At 36.4% G+C, this 19071-nt stretch overlaps 1 protein-coding gene and 1 long non-coding RNA gene across 2 annotated transcripts in view; one reads left to right on the top strand and one right to left on the bottom strand.

Annotated features, from left to right (window-relative positions):
- The window catches only part of LOC132110613 (tyrosine-protein phosphatase non-receptor type 13-like), a 29596-nt gene that overhangs the window by 2138 nt on the left and 8387 nt on the right, over nucleotides 1-19071 (top strand). The window contains exons 3-36 of the mRNA XM_059517353.1: nucleotides 1166-1290; nucleotides 1384-1544; nucleotides 2351-2416; nucleotides 2560-2739; nucleotides 2841-2916; nucleotides 3574-3663; nucleotides 4290-4365; nucleotides 4458-4608; nucleotides 4696-4767; nucleotides 4907-5081; nucleotides 5222-5357; nucleotides 6353-6491; nucleotides 6574-6726; nucleotides 6884-7069; nucleotides 7213-7372; nucleotides 7536-7779; nucleotides 7869-7969; nucleotides 9846-9923; nucleotides 10006-10113; nucleotides 10200-10316; nucleotides 10575-10774; nucleotides 10873-10971; nucleotides 11055-11148; nucleotides 11559-11644; nucleotides 12337-12526; nucleotides 13343-13545; nucleotides 13637-13732; nucleotides 13814-14247; nucleotides 15096-15405; nucleotides 16784-16954; nucleotides 17089-17263; nucleotides 17391-17601; nucleotides 17698-17735; nucleotides 18682-18765. Of these exons, the coding sequence (XP_059373336.1) occupies nucleotides 1167-1290; nucleotides 1384-1544; nucleotides 2351-2416; nucleotides 2560-2739; nucleotides 2841-2916; nucleotides 3574-3663; nucleotides 4290-4365; nucleotides 4458-4608; nucleotides 4696-4767; nucleotides 4907-5081; nucleotides 5222-5357; nucleotides 6353-6491; nucleotides 6574-6726; nucleotides 6884-7069; nucleotides 7213-7372; nucleotides 7536-7779; nucleotides 7869-7969; nucleotides 9846-9923; nucleotides 10006-10113; nucleotides 10200-10316; nucleotides 10575-10774; nucleotides 10873-10971; nucleotides 11055-11148; nucleotides 11559-11644; nucleotides 12337-12526; nucleotides 13343-13545; nucleotides 13637-13732; nucleotides 13814-14247; nucleotides 15096-15405; nucleotides 16784-16954; nucleotides 17089-17263; nucleotides 17391-17601; nucleotides 17698-17735; nucleotides 18682-18765 (4984 nt within the window). The 5' untranslated portion in view covers nucleotide 1166. The remainder of the gene's footprint in view (nucleotides 1-1165; nucleotides 1291-1383; nucleotides 1545-2350; nucleotides 2417-2559; nucleotides 2740-2840; nucleotides 2917-3573; nucleotides 3664-4289; nucleotides 4366-4457; nucleotides 4609-4695; nucleotides 4768-4906; nucleotides 5082-5221; nucleotides 5358-6352; nucleotides 6492-6573; nucleotides 6727-6883; nucleotides 7070-7212; nucleotides 7373-7535; nucleotides 7780-7868; nucleotides 7970-9845; nucleotides 9924-10005; nucleotides 10114-10199; nucleotides 10317-10574; nucleotides 10775-10872; nucleotides 10972-11054; nucleotides 11149-11558; nucleotides 11645-12336; nucleotides 12527-13342; nucleotides 13546-13636; nucleotides 13733-13813; nucleotides 14248-15095; nucleotides 15406-16783; nucleotides 16955-17088; nucleotides 17264-17390; nucleotides 17602-17697; nucleotides 17736-18681; nucleotides 18766-19071) is intronic.
- On the bottom strand, nucleotides 2610-18877 carry LOC132110614 (uncharacterized). The gene is made up of 4 exons (XR_009424666.1): nucleotides 18720-18877; nucleotides 6365-6486; nucleotides 3542-3653; nucleotides 2610-2737 (listed from the first exon to the last, which is right to left on the bottom strand). It is a non-coding gene; the product is annotated as an uncharacterized LOC132110614 (long non-coding RNA).

The raw sequence follows: 19071 nt of genomic DNA, 5'->3' as shown, positions 1-19071 counted from the left end.
ATTTAGTATATTTACATAATATAATTCATATATTTTTTAATCTAATTTTTGAAATGTAAATAAAAAAATTCAAGCAGTTCTTCAGATTCTACAAAATACACTGCTAAATATCTGAGACGGTTAAAGAGTCATCAGTAATTACATCAAAATCATTATTATTTATGAGAGGTGTTACATAGCCTTTACATTTTTTTTTCATTTTAGTAAATTCCTCTTGACTTAAAACAAAGATGAACTTGAAAATATTTAGCTCTCTGTGTCAGTAAATGCAATATGGTATTTTATCTTCACCTGTTGAAATTAGCAGAGTAAAAGTCGTTGAAAATAATGTCATGACTTCTCTTGGCACATTTTCTTGAGCAGTCAGTTGGGGTCTCCTTATGGATATCTGATTATATCCCACTTCTCATACCAGATCACTATTATCCTTAAACTTTTTTTTCAGCTAAATAAATGAAAAAGTCACTTCTGTTGGTAATTTAAATAATGTATTATATAAATCCCAAAAAAGGTGTGTACATTGAAGTTAATTTTTTGGTACCAAAGGAAAATTCTTTTGTTAAGTGAATATAATTGACTAGTCTAGTAGACATGATATACTTGAGTCGAAATGTCTCCATCTGGCTTCCATTTTGAGTAGTTACAGTTAGACTCTACAGACTACATCAAACAACTGTCTGTAGTGTATTGTTCAGTACTGCAGCAGGGAAAAAACTATAGACTCAGAGTAGAATGAGATATCTTAACAAATATATTTAACATTGGGGGAAAACAGATGAAATCTTTTGACATAATTTGTAAAACAAATATGTAAAAAAATAAATAATAATCTGTCTGTGTGTAGTTTTACTATCCTCAAAAATGATCTGAAAATGACACAAAAGTGAAGAAATATATTTATGTGTGTCCTATGAAGTTAGAAATGAAGTTGATAGCTAGAATGAGGTCAGCAAAAGACAAAAATAGATAATTGCAGACAGATTTAGAATTATATATCATGTATATTACACAATATTGTTATGAAACATTGGTGATGAGCTCAAGAGTCCCCTGCTGATCACTTTGTTTAGGCTCCATCCTCCTCTTTCAACAGATTTCTCTCCACCTCCATCAGCCAGTTAGCTTGTGTCTCTCCTTCTCAGGTATCTGTCTCTCGATTCCGCAGGATGAGCAGCACGTTTGTGACCCTTGCTGAGGTGCTGGAAGCCAGAGGAGGACCGCTGGAAGAGGACGAGGTGTGGTCGCTCCTGCTGGGCTCAGCTGAATCCCTATTAGACCTTTCCTACAAAGGTAAAACACTGTCCTTGAAGTATAGGTGATTTTTCCTGATGGTGAAGAGTACACTCCATGCAAAATTAATTGAATGTGGGTCTGTTTTTCTAGGTCACAATATCTGCAACATTATAACTCCTGCATCACTGCTCTTGTCCGCAACTGGGACGCTGGCATTCAAGAACTGTGCTATGACAGATGAGGTGTGTGCCTTTACAGCCCCAGAGATGCTGCAAGGACGTGCCATCTCCACCAAGCTAGCCATGGAGAAGGTCAGATTGATTCAGCGATGCATGGCATGTAGCACTGTTGTCAGAGATTGAGACACACTAACACAATTGTGTAGCCTATATATTATACATAGCAAATCAGTTATGTTCTCTTGACAAAATGACTGATTATTGCAAAGAACAAAGTGATATCAATAGGAACAGAACACTATAGAGAAGGAGAGGGAAAGCTAAACTGTCTGTGGTCCAGTTCACTGTATTCCCGCTTTATTTATTTATTTAATATCTTTTTCTCACACCCACAAAAATGAGCTAAGGAATACTGACCCGTCAAACCCTCAGAGCGTTCTATAGGTGCCCTAAAGTGGTCATATGGAATGCAGTGAAGATAAATGCATTCTCACTGATGAGAATTTCTTTTATTTATTCTATTTTTTTTGTGACACTTTACAAAAAGGTCCCATTAGTTAATGTATTAACTAACATGAACAAACAATGAACAATACATTTATTACAGTATTTATTAACCTAAACTAAACTAGGGTCAGTTCATGAAAATACAGATGTTCATTGTAAGTAAAATTCACAGTGCATTAACTTATGTTACCAGGCCTAACTTTCTATTTTAATTTTAGTTGAAATTAACATGAACTAAGATTAATAAATGCTGTGCAATTATCATTTATGTTAACCAATGTAGTTAACTAATGAACCTTATTGTTAAGTTTTACCATTTGTTTTGTTTTTTTTGTCGCCTAGCATGAAATTTAGTCAAAAGAAGGTTGGATTTATTTTAGAAAAAGTGCTTGAATGCTCAATATGCTGATGATTTTTGTCTATTCTTCCAGATAACCGTGTATTCTCTTGGGATGACTCTGTATTGGTCAGTAGATTATCATCTTCCTCAAAACCAGGTCAGTCATATTGAAATTTGAGTAAGAGAAAAAGAGTATATCAAGTAAGATTGATGAACAAATCATGCCAGTGTAGAATAAGGCAGCTACATTAAGCTTCTCACCTTCAATCTGAAAATAAACGTTTTTTTCTGCTCGTTCAGCCCATTCAGCTAAGTGACTCTCTGAACTGCCTTCTACTGAGCATGTGTGAGGACATGGCCCATCGACGAGACAACCTTAACTCTATCTTGGAGGTGTGTGAATCACATCACAAAGCATCTCTGCTGCCTCCTCCCAACAAAGTCATCAAACAACTGGTAGAGGACGTCTTCCAAGACACTGTGAGTTAAAAAAGAGCATTTATCATTCATACCTCATTTACGTCTCAATTGCTCAATTTAGAAAAATATTAGCCAAGAGGTTCATGAGACTTCATTTCCAGGTGGATCGAGCTGCTTTAACTGAAAATGTTGTGCAGTTGAGTGGGAAAAGTCAGATGATCAGAGAAAGACTACATGGTAGGAATTTCGTCCTCTTATGTTCTTATAGTTGTGAAAGTGTAAAGAAGTGTTGTCAAATGAGTTAAAAATATGAAAATAATATTTATATTTTTGTTTCATATTTGAAAATGTTTTTATTGCATGTGAATGTGATATGATGTTTTGATGCATATGCATGTTCATTGTTTTGATGGGTATTTATAGAAGAGTTTTAGCCTGTCATGTTAGAATCTGTGAAGGTCAGATCCTTTGCATAACAAGTCTAAGTGACTGTGAATGCCACTTATTTGTCTCAAACGCTGTCCTTAACTAACCATTTCAGTGGTAATCCCAACATATTCCTTGGATTATAATGTTTATCCTAAAAATGTAATTAGTAAAACCCTGCAGGTTTGACTAGCATGTGCATAAGAAAGCACCACCGCACCAATAAAATAGTGTCCACAATAGGATTAACGGTTTAACTTAAACCGAACATGGGATTACAAAAGGTTGTAATCAGGCTCAAAGCGCTGATTCTTAAACACAAACTGTAATGTAAAGCGTAGTGATCTTATTTTTGGTCATTTTCCAGAGGTTACTTGTGCAACCATGTGCAGAGTATAAACTGCTGTGTATGCAGTGGATGCACAGTGTGCGTTACATGTCGGTAGTGATCAGGTCTCTGTTGAGCAGGTAAGCGTGGACCATATCCTGGTTATACAGAGGAGAACGGAGCTTCAGGAGAGACCCGCAGACTGTCTTTGGACTCCGAGCTAAAGCAAGGTAAATTCATACACTAGGATTTATATATATATATATATATATATAGATATATATATATATATATATATATATATATAAAATGTTTTTGAAAAAACTCTTAGTTTAACCAAGTTAATTTGATCAAAAATATTGTAAAAACTGAAATCTTGTAAAATATCATCACAATTTAAAATAACTGTTTTCTATTTTAATATATTTTAAAATGTCATTTATTCCTGTGATGGCAAAGCTGAATTGTCAAGAGCCATTCGTCAGTGTCACATGATCATTCAGAAATTATTAGAATATGCTGATTTGGTGCTCAAGCTTTTCCAAAGTTCTTTGATGAATAGAAAGTTAAAAATAAAAAGAACAACATGTATTTAAAATAGAAATATTTTGTAACATTATAAATGACTTTAATGTCACTTTTGATTAATTTAATGCATCCTTGCTAAAAAAAAAACTAAACATTTAAACAGTAAAGTATATCACATTTACATCTTTAGTGAATTTATTGTTAGTTTAAAATGTCAATTTCTTAAATTATTTTTTTTTATCTTTATTGTAGAGCATCTAGACATACAATAGCTAATTATTTAAATTTATTTGTCAATATTCAGTTTAGCTGATTTTTTCCCCACCAGGAATTTCCCAACAACAGAAAACCTGGTCTCTCAGAAGTAAACCTAATCAAATCACATCCTCTCTGGGTCCAAACAAGTTAGTAGTAGTATTATGCATTTTTAAATGTAAAATTAGGCTTTTAACTATTAGTGCTGTTAATGTCAATCTCTGATGCTTTGTTATCCCAGAATTCCACCGGGGCTTCACCACAGACGAAGCACAAGTTGTTGGCTGTCACAAAGTACATGCCTCAATGTTCCCAAAAAGGGTGAAACCCGACCGTCCAGTCCCTGTATCACTGTTAGTGAGTCTGCAGTCAGCCTAGGAAGGAAAGCCAAGGTAATGTACTTAGCATCTGTGTTGTACAATAATATGTTTGCTGAATCCTATGCTTGTTAACTGCATGTTTCCATGTTTTAATTGTAGAGTCTTGGGCCTGAATTTACCAGGATGATTGATGAACCTCAAATAGTTTTGGAGCTGCCGGGATCTATAGTGGTAAACTATGTCTTAGTACTTTTGGTTACCTATATAACGCACTTCAGTTTTAAGCGTTCAGCACTTCTGTTCAACTTTACTGCTAAGTTTGTGTGTTGTATATTTAGCTTCTTCCCCCTTTCTCTTTCGATCGATACAGTCAAAGAAAGGCAAGTCAGGCTTGTCACAAAGGGAAGTTAATGTGATTATGCCAAATGAACAGTGTGTGGCAGTGAAATGTGACATCAAGTCCCGTGGGAGAGATGTCTTCGACATGGTTGTGGCACACGCTAACCTTGTGGAGCACTTTTACTTTGGCCTTGCTTTCATTGATGGTAATTCCATCTTTATATATATACCTTTGTGTGCTCTTGTGTGGTTTTAATGACTGTAAAAGGATCAAGTGTTTGTAATGTACATTTTGAGGCAGTCTAACTTAAGTAATTGAGCGTTAATTAATTTTTTTCTCATTTAGATGGTGAATTTTTCTTTTTGGACCCTGAGACAAAAATCTCAAAGGTTGCCCCAGATTACTGGAAGAAAGTGGCTTCTGCAACATTTACACTTTTTCTCCGTGTCAGATTTTTCCCTGATGACATCTCCTACATACTGTATGTCTTTTTCTACTGTCTTAGGGGCTATTCACACAGAACACACTTTTGCATTCCACTGTGCTGTTTTTCCATTGTTTTTATATGTAAACATGCTAGACAGATGTGTTTGACCATTGCATTGATACGCCATTCTAAAAACTATGTGCATAAGTAAAAAGAAGTTCAAATTAAATAAAACATTTCTCTATATTTTTTTCACTCCATTGCTTTGCATTCTGTGTGAATGGCCCTTTACAGTTTGCACATACATAATATTTAGATGGTCTATTTAAAGACCACATGATATCTCTGTTTTGAGGCTTTGATTCTACGTCTGTCAGGTTTGGGGTCATCTACAGTATGTGCTAATTTACTATAAAAACAAACTTTTAGTATATTTATACTATTCTTTCAAAAGTTATTACTTTTATTCACCAAATATGCATTAGATTGACTAAAGGTCAATGAAGACAATTATAATGGAAAAAAATATATATATTTTCATATAAATGCTTTTTTTAAATTTTCTATTCAGCAAAGAATCCTGAAAACAGTATATCATGGCTTTCACAACAATGTTGAGTAGCACAACTGTTTTTTCAACATTGATAATAATAAGAAATTTTTCCTTGAGCACCAAATGTTAGAATGATTTCTGAAGGATCATGTGACACTGAAGACTGGAGAAATAGCTGCTGAAAATTAAGCTTTGCCATCACGTGAATAAATTACATTTGAAAATATATAATCAAATGTTAATATTTTTTTACAATATTACTGTATTGATCAAATAAATGCAGTCATGGTGAGTATAAGAGACTTCTTTAAAACATAAAAAAAAACCTTACTAAGCTCTTAACTTTTGAACACATTTAAAGATATTTTCTTGCATGAAAATGAACCAAAAGAAAACTGCCCTTGTCAAGTGATTTCACGGGGTCCTTAATGGACATTATATCTAATAGTTTGCAATGAAGTTGTACTCTTTTATTCTAATGTCACTTTTTTTGAAGGCATAGACTTACACAACACCAGTACTATCTCCAGCTGAGGAGGGACGTTCTGGAGGACAGAGTGTACTGTAATGAGGAGACTGCATTGTTTCTTGCTGCGTTAGCACTGCAGGCTGAGTTTGGAGATTATATGCCTGAAGTGAGTGAGATATTAATGAACATTAGAACTTTCAACAGATCTAACTAGACTCTATTTTGAAATATCACACTGACTTTTTCAGGTTTATGGGAAGAACTATTTCCAAATGGAGCAGTACATCTCTAAGAGAGTCATAGAGAAAGTGGCCTTGCCCTGTTTAAGAGAGGAGTTGCCAAGGTTACATGCCAATAATGCCCACATGCTTCCAGATGAGGCTGAGATGGAGTTCTTAAAGGTTCTTTCTTTGGCTTTCAGTTAGAAATTATAAAATTATAAAATTACTCTTGTAATGCTTAGAAGGGTGCTTTTTTACATAATAGTAGTTTTGCTCAAACATCTGGCTATTTGATCAAAGTTTGTCAGTATTTCAAGTGTCTTTTTTGCTTTTATAGATTGCACAGCAGCTGCCAGAGTATGGGGTGCTGTTCCACAGAGTTGCCCGTGAAAGGAAACCTATTATTGGAGAGCTGGTTTTGGGAATTTGTGCCAAAGGAATTATGGTTTATGAAGTCAAGAACATTTCTCGGGTGTTAACCCGCAGATTTCCCTGGACAGAAATAGACAGTCTCTCAACAAGTGTGAGTTTATTATTTATGTGGCTTATATTGCTTGTTTAGGTTTTTTTTTTTTTTTTACTTTGAGAAATCCAGAAACATGCTATTTGAAGTTCAGAACACTATTATGATGAGATTTTAATCATTTTCCAATAATCCTGTCAAAGAGACGAAAATTTAGCATTGAGTGCCGCCCGAGTGGGAAGAAGCACTCCTTTGTGACAGAGAGCTCAAAGATCGCACAGTACCTCCTGAACCTCTGCTCAGCCCAGCACAAGTTTCACAGTGAGATGACCTCTCGTCAGCTGACTTACTGTTTAGCCTCAGGTGTGTACAGTTATTTCTGTATACAGAGTCATTTGAAGTTGAATATAGATAAGGGTTGTGCTCCAGTGTACTCGAGAATTTTTTTTATTAGTTTATCATTTTCATCAGCCACAGTTAGTTTGTCAACTGGCAGTTATTTATTTTTTCTTATATTTCATCCTAGATGACAATGTGGCAAAATATGCATCAATATGCCGTGCTCGACAAGATCAGATAAAGAGGCTGTCTTCCTCGGAGATTGTGCTCAACAATATTGGTTTGAATGTGTTACCAAATGACTCCATGAGCAAGTCTTGTGATGACCTGTCAGCAAAAATCGGAGTTCGGATTCGGCAACCGAGCAAAGTAAATTACATCCCTGAAGCAAGAACTCCAAGCGAGCTGAAAGACCAGAGCCAAAGCAACAGGTGTGTTACTAGATCTGCTCTGCACAACATTAAAATCACAATACAAAACCAAATATTTATCATATTGTGTTGATCTTCCTTACTTGCAGCCCTCCAGAAACATTCAGTCCTCCAGTTTATCGTATCATGTCCAATGTCTCTTTGCAAAAGCATGACTTAGAGGTCCATTCCACCACCTCATCTATAAGAGGTAAACAAGTTTCTTTCTGGATTTAATTTTAAAGTTTGACTTTGACTTTAAACAATTAGCTTATGTTTCTATGATAATAATATTTCTAATATTTGTAATGTAAATATATAACCCTCATGTTCTTTTTAGGTTCTTAAAAATTCCAGGACCATTTTAAATGCCTCAAAAACAAATTGATAGCTACTTCATAACTTTTCCTAATCTTAAGAGAACTGATTATAAACAACATTTAAATTCAAAAACATGCTTTGAACATAAAAAAATTAAGTTATGCTCAATATTACATGATAAATAGGATATTGAATTTGTATTATTGGGTTTATATTATACAGTGGGTATAGAAAATAATCAAATTGTGTTGCTTTGCAGCCTGAAATGAAGACAGACACAGTTTTTGTTTTATCCAACTGTATTTATTCAGTGCAAATTATAACATCCAAGTAAAAGATATAACACCAACATTTTAGAACAGAATAACTGAGTTGGAAAAGGGATCACCCCCTCCTAAAATTAGTTGTAAACCAATCAGGTGTAGCTAATGAACACAAAGCCATTTGACTTTCGACTGTGATCAGTTATTAGCTCAGTATGAAAAGAGCTTTCCTGGAGTTTTTCAATACTTGGTAGTGCAACTGAAGCAAACAATCAGTTATGGGTGGCAAGGCACTGTCAGAATATCTCCGGGATAAAGTTGTGACAGGCACAAGTCAGGAGATGGATACAAAACTTTTTCAAAGGATTTATCAATGCCTAGAAGCACAGCAAAGAAGTGGAAGGTATATGGTACAATACAGACCCTCCCTGGATCAGGACTTCACTCCAAACAGGATGAAAGAGCCAGGAGGAAATTGGTCAGAGAGGCTACCAAAAGGCTTACAGCAACTCTAAAGCAGTTGGAGGAATTTATGACAAAGAATGGTCATTGTGTGCATGTGACAACAATATCACAAAATATCCACAAATGTGGCTTGTATGGGAGGGTTGCAAAAAAAAACAAAAACAAAAAACACTCCTCAAGAAAGGCCAAAATGCAGACTGAAGATTCTGAGGCAGATTAGACAAAAAATTTATTATTTGGCCTCAACACCTTATATCTGGTGGAAATCCAATACAGCTCACCATCCACATAACAGCATTCCTACAGTGAAGCACGGAGATGCTAATATCCTGTTATGAGGTGTTTCTCTGCAGCAGGGACTGGAGCACTTGTCAGGATAGAAGAAAAAATGGATGGGGCAAAATACTATCGAATTCTTGAGGAAAATCTGCTGCCCTCTGCCAGAAAGTTGGCAATGAAAAGAAGATTTACCTTCAACCATGACAGTGACCCAAAGCACACAGGAAAACTATGCTCACAGTGGTTGAAGGAGAAAAAGGTGAATGTCCTTGCATGGCCTAGTCAGAGCCCAGACTTAAACCCCATTCAAAATCTGTGGAATGACTTGAAGACTGCAGTCTACAAATGGTCACCATCAATTAACAATTTAACTGAACTTGAGCAGTTCTGCAAAGAAGAGTGGGCAAATAGTGCAAAGTCTAGGTGTGCAAAGTTAGTAGAGACATTTCCCAATAAACTAAAGGCTGTATTTAAAGCAAAAGGTGGTTCAACAAAATACTGACACAAGGGTGGTGATCCTTTTTCCAAATCAGAGATTGTTTTTTTTATTTTATTTTATTTTTTTTGGTGTTATATCTTTCACTTGGATGTTGTAAGCTGCACCAAGTAAATACAGCTGGATAAAACAAAAAATGTGTCCATCCTCATTTCAGGATGCAAAGTAAAAAAAAAACAATTTTATTTTAAAGGGAGGTGATTCTTTTCTATACCCAGTATGTGTCATTTTTTGATCCATTTTTCTTTTTATTTCTTTTTTAGTGGACACACCCACAAGAACAACCCCAGAGAGAGAAATCATCTGTGTAACTTTAAAGAAGGATCCCAAACTTGGTTTCGGTGAGTGTGCATCTTTTATGATACATTAAGCATTTGAAGTAATCCTGCTCCAAAATGCTGATATATCCCTTTTGATGAAAAGGTTTTGTAATTGTCGGGGAGGACAACACAGGGAAGTTAGATCTTGGAATTTTCATTGCATCCATCGTTCCCGACGGACCAGCTGATAGGGATGGCAGAATCAGACCAGGTAAATATCCTGAACATTTTCCCTCTTTTATGCCAAAAAAAAGAGAAAAAAGAAACAGTCTTTCATTTTCTTTTGTTTGTGTTTAGGTGGTCGGCTGATCTCTATGAATAAGATCAGTCTAGAGGGAGTGACGTTTAATATAGCTGCTGCCATACTGCAGAGCAGCCCAGATGAAGTGGAGCTCATAGTGTCCCAACCCAAACGTATGTCTTCATATTGTACCAATGAATTACATATTTGTCATCATCTGTCTTTATAGTTAAACTATAAAACTATATTAAAGATGAAGTGTGTACATTTTTGTATTAAAATAAATTATCCTATCCCAGCAAGCCATTACTGTATACCTTTATTTTTGCAATTATAGTACATTTGCTGATGGTAATTGTACCTTTATCTTTAAAAGAAAAAAAACTAACCACTGTAAGGTAAGTTTTTTCAATTTTTTGGTTCCTGAGTAGAGGATCTTCGGGACAGTAAGACCTCACTGGCTACAAGTAATTTAGGGATGATGCTGGAAAGAGGCTTTGGCTCTCAAAGCACCCTGAGTGCAGAGTACAGGCCTGTGATGGAGGAGCTGGAGGAGACCCTCTCCAACATCATGACTCCTAAAATGGGCAAAAGGCTGCACATACCTGTGGTGCGGATTCTGGATGTTCAGGTATGATTTACAGTGATGCTGTCTCTTCAGTTTATTAGAAAGCATCTGACATGGACAAAAGCTAACCGAGATCATTTTCTATTATTCGTCCTATACAGGATAGGATGTCTAATTCTTCCAGCTTCAGCTCAAAGCCAGGTGAAACAATCTACATGGAGCTCAGAAAGATCAACAGCAGCTTGGGAATCAGTGTTGCTGTGAGTTTTTACTCAGTATGGTGTTCATTTAATTTCTCAAATCTTAAAACATGGAGTAGGATACTATTTTTAATGATTTTTAGGGGGGAATCAACACTAATGTACATCATGGAGGAATCTACATCAAAAGCGTGATACCAGGAGGAGCAGCAGATCAAGATGGACGAATACAGATAGGTTAGGATCCATCATTAACAATTATAAAACCCAATATTCTTTTAATAATTTTTTTGATGAATAGAAAATTCAAAAACAGCATTTATTTGAAATGGAAATATTTTGTAACGGTATTATTTATAAATATAAAATTTAAAATGAGTAAATTGACTGTCACTTTTGATGACAAAAATCCTTGCTTAACAAAATACTAATATCTTAGAAAAAACAAAAGCCTTACTAACCCCTTTTCGACATAGTGGTATCTGTTCCAGTTTGTGTTCTGTTGTGTACTATGCATATTTGAAATCTCCTTGATGACGTACAAATATGACCTGGATGTGTCCCTAACATGCTAATGAGGATGAATATGCAACATCCTGACTGGTTGTGAGGCATGACAGCCCAATGAATTCTTGTATGTGTGACAGGTGACAGGCTGCTGGAGGTGGACGGCTGTAACCTGCGTGCTGTCACACACAGGCAGGCAGTAGAGTGCCTGAAGAGGACAGGGGAGGTACTGACATGTGTTTGCTTTACTTCTGAGCGGTGCAATCACAACCGTTTATGTAATTGCGTATGATTGAGCCCGCAGTATGACACGAACACTCATGATTACATATGTAAGTCAGCTATCTTTTTTCATATTTAAAGTGATATATATTTTCCAGTGATATTTTCATACATTAGTAGCAGTCATTTTCATTTTCTTTAGTAGCAGAGCACTTGCATTAAGTTTGTTTTTGTGAACAGTTAAAGAGCAGTTACTTTCATTTCATCTTACCTGACATTTTGAGAAGTAACTGTAGCATAGGGGCGAAAGTTCACATTTTGTCTGAAGGGCCTTTGGTCCTCTCTTCAGCATGTCATTTACTTTAGGGAGCAACATCAGCACCCTTGTGTCTTACGGGTTCTCAGACAGCACAAAAGAAAGATTTAAAGTGACACATGACTGTGAAAGCATATGTGTGGGTCGTTATTTTTGTCTGTGCTAATAAGATTTTCTGGGGTATGACGCTAAACCCTGCACCGTCATACTGACACACTATCACACTTAAGCTGCTGACCAGCCACATGATCTTCTGCCACACGCACTGGTTAGGTAACATGCCTTGTGTTAAACAGAAGTATTGACATGAGAATGTTAGGTGTGCAGCTGATATGCTAAAATAAGAAGACATATTGCATTAATTATGGTGTTATTTCCAGGTGGTGAGCCTGGTTCTGGAACGAGAGCCTCCAGTGGTGTTGGACACTTACAGTGCCTCATCCACATTGGAGAGACAGAGATCTCCTTCACCCTTCAGTGCGCAGAGCACGCCCACCCCCCTGAGGAGAGATATGACCATGGAAACGCCCTTGTCCGTCAGGGCCAAGGACTTCAGCTTTGTGTCAGATGGTGAGATGGGGAGAAAACACTTCAAAACATTTCAGCTGAACCTGACAGTGACACTGTGCTAGCTGCCAGACCCACGTAACTCAAAGACCCAGCCAAATTTAGATCTCGTCCAGAGGAACATTGTTTTTTTGTATATATTACATCACCATAATTACATTTTTGCACTGGCGTATTTTTTGCATCAGATTTAACAGTCTCTTTTGGATGCAAAATTTCGTTTATTTTAAATAGATAGCACATCCAAAAATGAAAGTTCCATCATCAGTTACTCAGCCTCATGCCATTCCAAACTTGTATGATTCGAAAGTGAAGTGTTGCAAAAGCATCATTTGACTATACACACCGTTTGACTATATTGCAAATCTTCTGATGCTATATCAGATTAGTGTTGTTATTGTTTACTAAAACTATTAAAAATAATTTTGGATAATTGAAATTAAATAAAAAAAGATAAATTTTTTCAATAAAATAAAGCTAACTAGAATGATTTAAATACAAAAAAATTTATAACTTACAAAAGCACATGACAAATTGCTAAAACCTTAAAAAAAATTTTTATAAAATGCAAATATAAAAATAAAGTGAATTTCAATGATCAGTTAACACTATAAAAATATATAAATAAATAAGTTGAATAGTAGGTCATATGTGTTCGGAACATAAAATATTTATTAAATAAAATCTTTTTATTAAATTTTTCATTTTTTGATGAACTGTCCTTTAATAGTTACATACAACTGATTTTAGTGTGTGTGTGTTAGGCTGGACTGATTATAAACTACAAATTGAGAGAGTTCTGTTCTTTGTTTGTGGCAGATAACTTCCTGGAGGTAACGCTACAGAAGAGTCTCAGGAGCCTGGGGTTCACTTTCATCATATCTGAACTGGGTCCGGATGAGGACAGCATGGTGCATATTAAGAGCCTTCCTTCTGGTCAGCCTGCAGTGGATTGTGGGCTTCTGGAGGGAGACATAATCCTGGCTGTCAACAGAGAACCTGTCAGAGGCCTCTCCTATGAGGTTAAAGATGTATTATTTATAATAAATAAAAATAAAAATATTACAGAGTCCAGACTTTTTAACAGTAGTACATGTCTTTCTGTTACCACAGGAAGTTCTGCATCTCCTCCAAAAATGTCCATCTGAGATCAGGCTGTCAATCTGCAGACCCTCACGGGATGAAATTGCAGACATTGAGACCTCTCTGGTAACATCCTTATTGCTACATGGTTGTCATTGACTCTAAATTTGACATGTTATTTCTCAAACTCGCATCTCTTTTTGACAGGGTCCTGACACACTTCCAGTCCGTGCACTGAGAGCCAGATCTCTAGACCTGCAGGTGAGGACTGTCGCCCCAGAATTTAGTGAACTCCTCAAGAAACGGGTGATAGAGATGGGTCTAAAGAAAGAAGTTTCCCCAGAGAAAACCCCAGAGATCCTCTTGACCCATCAGAAAAAAGATACTGAGCTGGTGGATACGACTATATCAGCACCCCCACCCCTACCCCCACGCCCATCCTCAAGTGAAGCTGGAGAACCAAAGCCTCATGACATAATAGGGGAGGGGCATGAGCATAAAGCTCCACCCCCAACACCAAGCACTGTAAAAGTGACAGCAGCCAACACAGCACCAAGTCCTGCAGTCCCTGAAACCGCAATTACAGCCCATCAGCAAGAAGATGATACCATCTCAACCAACCATGTCTCAGCTTATTCCAGGTAAAGCCCTGTTTATTTCTATGTGATAATTTCCATAAAATTATCAATACGATCCGAACATTAAATGTAAATGTGCCATTTAATGCATTTATTTAATCATAAATACAATAAATATAGTAATATCGTTCTATTTTAATGTTAAAATGTAATTTATTCCTGTGAATTTTCAGCAGTCATATCTCTAGCTGTTAGTGTGACATGATCCTTCAGAAATCATACTAATATCCTGAATGGATGCTCAGTTCTCATAATTATGAATGCTGAAAACAATTGTGATGCCTAATATTTTTATAAAAAACTGTGATACATTTTTCTTTGAATAAAAAGTTCAAAAGAACAGCATTTATTAGAAATATATATAAAAAGAATTAACATTATAAATACCTTTTTTTTTGTCATTTTTGGTCAATTTCATGCATCCTTGTTGAATAAAATTAAACTTAAAAAAATAATTCTTACTGACCCAAAACTTTTGAATGGTAATGTAAATTAAGAAAATCCTCCTTGACCCAAAAACTAACCATGTATTAAAACCAACACTCCGCAATAACCAGATGGGAATTGATATGTTTCTGGTAAATTACATTTTTCTGTCTACACTGAACACAAAAATGCTGCACAATGGAACCCAGTCAGTTCATATTTAATGTTTAATATGCAGCTATGTGGAATGGACTTTTGAACCAATGAGATTTCACTGTAGTTTGGGCTACCCAGTACAAATCCACATAAATGAGAAATGATCAACAAAATGATTTCGCTTGTGGTTTATTTATAAACAAACACTGGGATTGTTTTATTCATACAAGACAATGATCTTGAAAGAATAAAATATGTCTTAATCACAGTAACACAACTGAAGGCGTGGAAGAGAGCATGACAAGTTTCACAGCTAATGGACTGACTGTCATAGCTGATGAGGAATACTTGACCATCACCACCACAGCACCCTCTCTGCCAAGCAGCAGCATTGCTGTGTCCAATGAACCGCCCCCTCCACCGGACCTTTCTCCATCACTGCTAAGCACACCTCCATCCTACCAACAAGCAACTCAAGCATCCTCCCCAACAAAACCTCATGCCCAGTTCACCACCCCTTCAGCCAGCAACAACGGCTGGGACGATGATGAAGAAGAGGATGAGGAAGATCCCAGAAGGGTAAAGTCTGATCGCATTTGCCTATAGATTCAATTCAATTCAATTCAATTCAATTCAAGTTTATTTGTATAGCGCTTTTTACAATACAAATCGTTACAAAGAAAATTATGTTTCTACAAAATTTAGTAATAGCTTAGTGGTGACTGTCAGTTTGTGCACGTATGACAGGATTTTTAGAAAAATTAATAAAAGAGGTAGTCAGCCAGACGATGAACATTATTAACATTATTAATAATTAATAATTATTATATGATGCAGTCACACTTGTAGCAATATTTGTTAGTTCTGGGATGTAAATCCTGTGGCAAAACATAGAAACAAATAGAGACATCATTAGCATAGCTGCTGATCCAACAAAGTAAAATTAATTAGTTTAACCCAAGCTAAAGAATAAGAATGCACATTTGATCAGATGCAACTACACTCACAATTTAAGATACATTATTCAAATGCTTGGCGAAAGAGATGCGTTTTTAATCTAGATTTAAACAGAGAGAGTGTGTCTGAACCCCGAACATTATCAGGAAGGCTATTCCAGAGTTTGGGAGCCAAATGAAAAAAAGCTCTACCTCCTTTAGTGGACTTTGTTATCCTAGGAACTACCAAAAGTCCAGCGTTTTGTGACCTGGGAGAGTGATGGATTGTAGCGTGGTAGAAGACTAGTTAGGTACGCAGGAGCTAAACCATTTAGGACCTTATAGGTAAGTAATTATAATTTGTAGCTGATACGGAATAGGTAGCCAGTGCAGAGACTGTAAAATTGGGGTAATATGATCATATTTTCTTGACCTGGTAAGGACTCTAGCTGCTGCATTTTGGACTACCTGTAGCTTGCTTATTGAAGAAGCAGGACAACCACCTAGAAGTGCATCACAATAGTCCTGTCTAGAGGTCATGAATGCATGAACTAGCTTTTCTGCATCAGAAACAGATAACGTGTTTCGTAGCTTGGCAATGTTTCTAAGATGGAAGAATGCAGTTTTTGTAATATGGGAAATATTGACTGTAAATTTTTGACTGTAGAGGAAGTAACAGTACATTCGTCTAGTTGCAGATTGTAATCTACAAGATTCTGTGTATATAGATGTACAAGCCCATAACATACATTTTAATGCTGGTTAATGCTCCAACTTTAAAATTCACTACATACCTAATTTATTTAAATCCTATCTGAAAACATATTTTTAGGATGGTCTTAACTTGATTTTATTCGTTTATGCATGCATTGTTAATTTTTCTGTTTTCTGTGGAATCGCCTTGAGAAGCTTGCTTTTTTTTAAATAAAGTGCTAAAATGTATTATTATTATTTAATGCTGGTCTAGCATGGTGAACTAGGATAAGCAATGTTGTTTAACATCTCTTTTCTTCTACTTTTAGGACGTATTGAAGGAGTTTGAACTGACTGTCTCATTGACCAAATCATGGTGTGGCAGTTTCGGTTTTACAATAACCAGGAGCAAACTGGACAACTGCTTCTATGTCCAGGATGTCCTGGATAATCCGGCCAAAGCAGATGGCAGACTGAGGGCAGGAGACAGGCTTGTCATGGTACAGCTTTTCCCACCATTAGAAACACAATCACAGATATGCAGTAATGAACCTTCCTCTCTAAAGATTTCATAAGAATTGATTTGATTCTAAGTGATTTTAATTGACATTGTGTCCTTTTATATATTTTTCAGGTAAACGGTCACGATGTGACCAGCGTGTCAGATGATGTGGCTATTGGCATCCTCAGGTCCTCCTCTAAAAGACTGCACATGTTGCTGGGCAGAGCTGTGCAAAATCTACTCCCTCCGCCGCCTCCTGACAGCCTCCAGGACATTGTCATTCCCAAGACTCCATCCGGACAACTGGGTGAGGAAATGCTTTATAGTAGCGGAAACCAGGGTAACTTTGTATCACTTCATAAGAACAAAAACATTTTAAGGTTTGTAAGTCTGTATTCAATTCAAAATGTGATCCAAATGATTTGTCTATGCAGGTATCAAGCTAACTGGGGGTATTGGCAGCAAGTGGCAGGGAATTTATGTCCAGGAGGTGGTGCCAAACTCCCCTGCTAGTGAAGAGGGCAGCATCCAGCCCAATGACAAGATTATTTATATATGTGGGAAGTGCACCCTGGGAATGATGCTGGAGGATGCTGTGAAAGTGTGTGAGAGTGCTCCGCGCAAAGTCAGATTAAAAGCCATGAGGTCAGATTGGAGTATAATTAGGTTTAGATGTTAATTAAATAAAGTATAAGTTTTTGCCTTTGTAACTTTTTATTAAATGTTTTTTCTTTGTTTCAGAGATGATCAACCAGTGATACCAGTAGATACATGGAATGGTAGGTTTGAGCTGCATCTACTTGAATTACAGCAATAATTGGTTTAATAATAATTCTGTACAGAATAAGAGGTTGTAATTATGTTTAATGTTTTTGTTCGCTTTGAGAGTGTATTTGTTGTTATTATGAGTCTTGGGATTATATGGAGTTACATTGAGACTTTAACCTTCCCATGGGCCAGGTAACTGCTCCGGCTGTCAGTTGGATGTTTTTTCTTGCTCTGGGTGTGTTTAGTTTCCGGCTGGGCTGCAGAGGGCAGTCGTGGTCAACGTGTTTCAGACTAGTCTGAAGTGACAGAAATGAGGCAGAGAGCTGCTCCAGTGCTTTTCCAGAGCAGCCTAGGCTTTCACGCTTCACTAGACATCGCGTCATTTCAAGCGGCGTGTCAACTTTTATTAGACAGCATTACCCACTGTGTCAGTCCTGAAAAATAATCGATTATTTTGATTTCAATCACTACCTTTGATTTTTTTTTTTTTTTTTTACTCTATCCATATTGATATGTACTGTACAGTGGAATTTATACAAAAAGTATTTATTAAATCCAAACCAATTCATACACAAATATATATATATATATATATATATATATATATATATATATATATATATATTAGACATATATATACACACATATATATATATATATATATATATATATATATATTTATTTATTTTTTTTTTTACTGGTGCCTTTCTGTACAAAACCTGATGATTGGTTGTTGATGGTGGTTGTGCAGAACTAGTTATATTATTAAATGAGCCTGAGCATAAATAATAATACAATTCATGCCATACAGAAAATGTCAGGAAAAAAAAAAACTTTTGTAGGGTCTAAAAGTTGTCATATATTCATACACATGTAAAATGAAGCAAATTTTGATTTACGGAGTAACGTATTTAAAACCAAAAACATCTGTTTATTCCTTCTATTTCTCCTCTTCAGGTTTGTTTGAATGGAAGGAGAAACAAGTCTTTCCTCACCTGGAAGAGCCTGCGTCCCCTGACATGGAGGCAGCTCCTGCCAATGGTAAACCTTTAGTTTCCTGTGTCTCTGTTGTCTGGGAGTTGTGGCATTAGATCTGTGCTGACAGACATGGCATGTCCTGCTCAGAGGGCAGCGGGTGCAGGATTAATTATTAGCAAGGGATATGGCCTCCTCTGGTCGATCAAAGTGCGCTTTCGTTGTGTCTGATGAATAAAGGCCAGTTGATCTGGTGGGCATCTGGGTTACTAGGAGACCTCTAGCCAGGAGGTCCGAAAGAGCTTGAAAAGGCAAGCATAGTTTACCTACAGTAGCACAGAGCAGGTCAACACATCTCCCCCGAAATGGCAG

This window comes from Carassius carassius, chromosome 30, assembly GCF_963082965.1.
Source record: "Carassius carassius chromosome 30, fCarCar2.1, whole genome shotgun sequence".
Lineage (NCBI taxonomy): Eukaryota > Metazoa > Chordata > Actinopteri > Cypriniformes > Cyprinidae > Carassius > Carassius carassius.
This window is presented reverse-complemented; position numbering and strand designations above follow the sequence as displayed.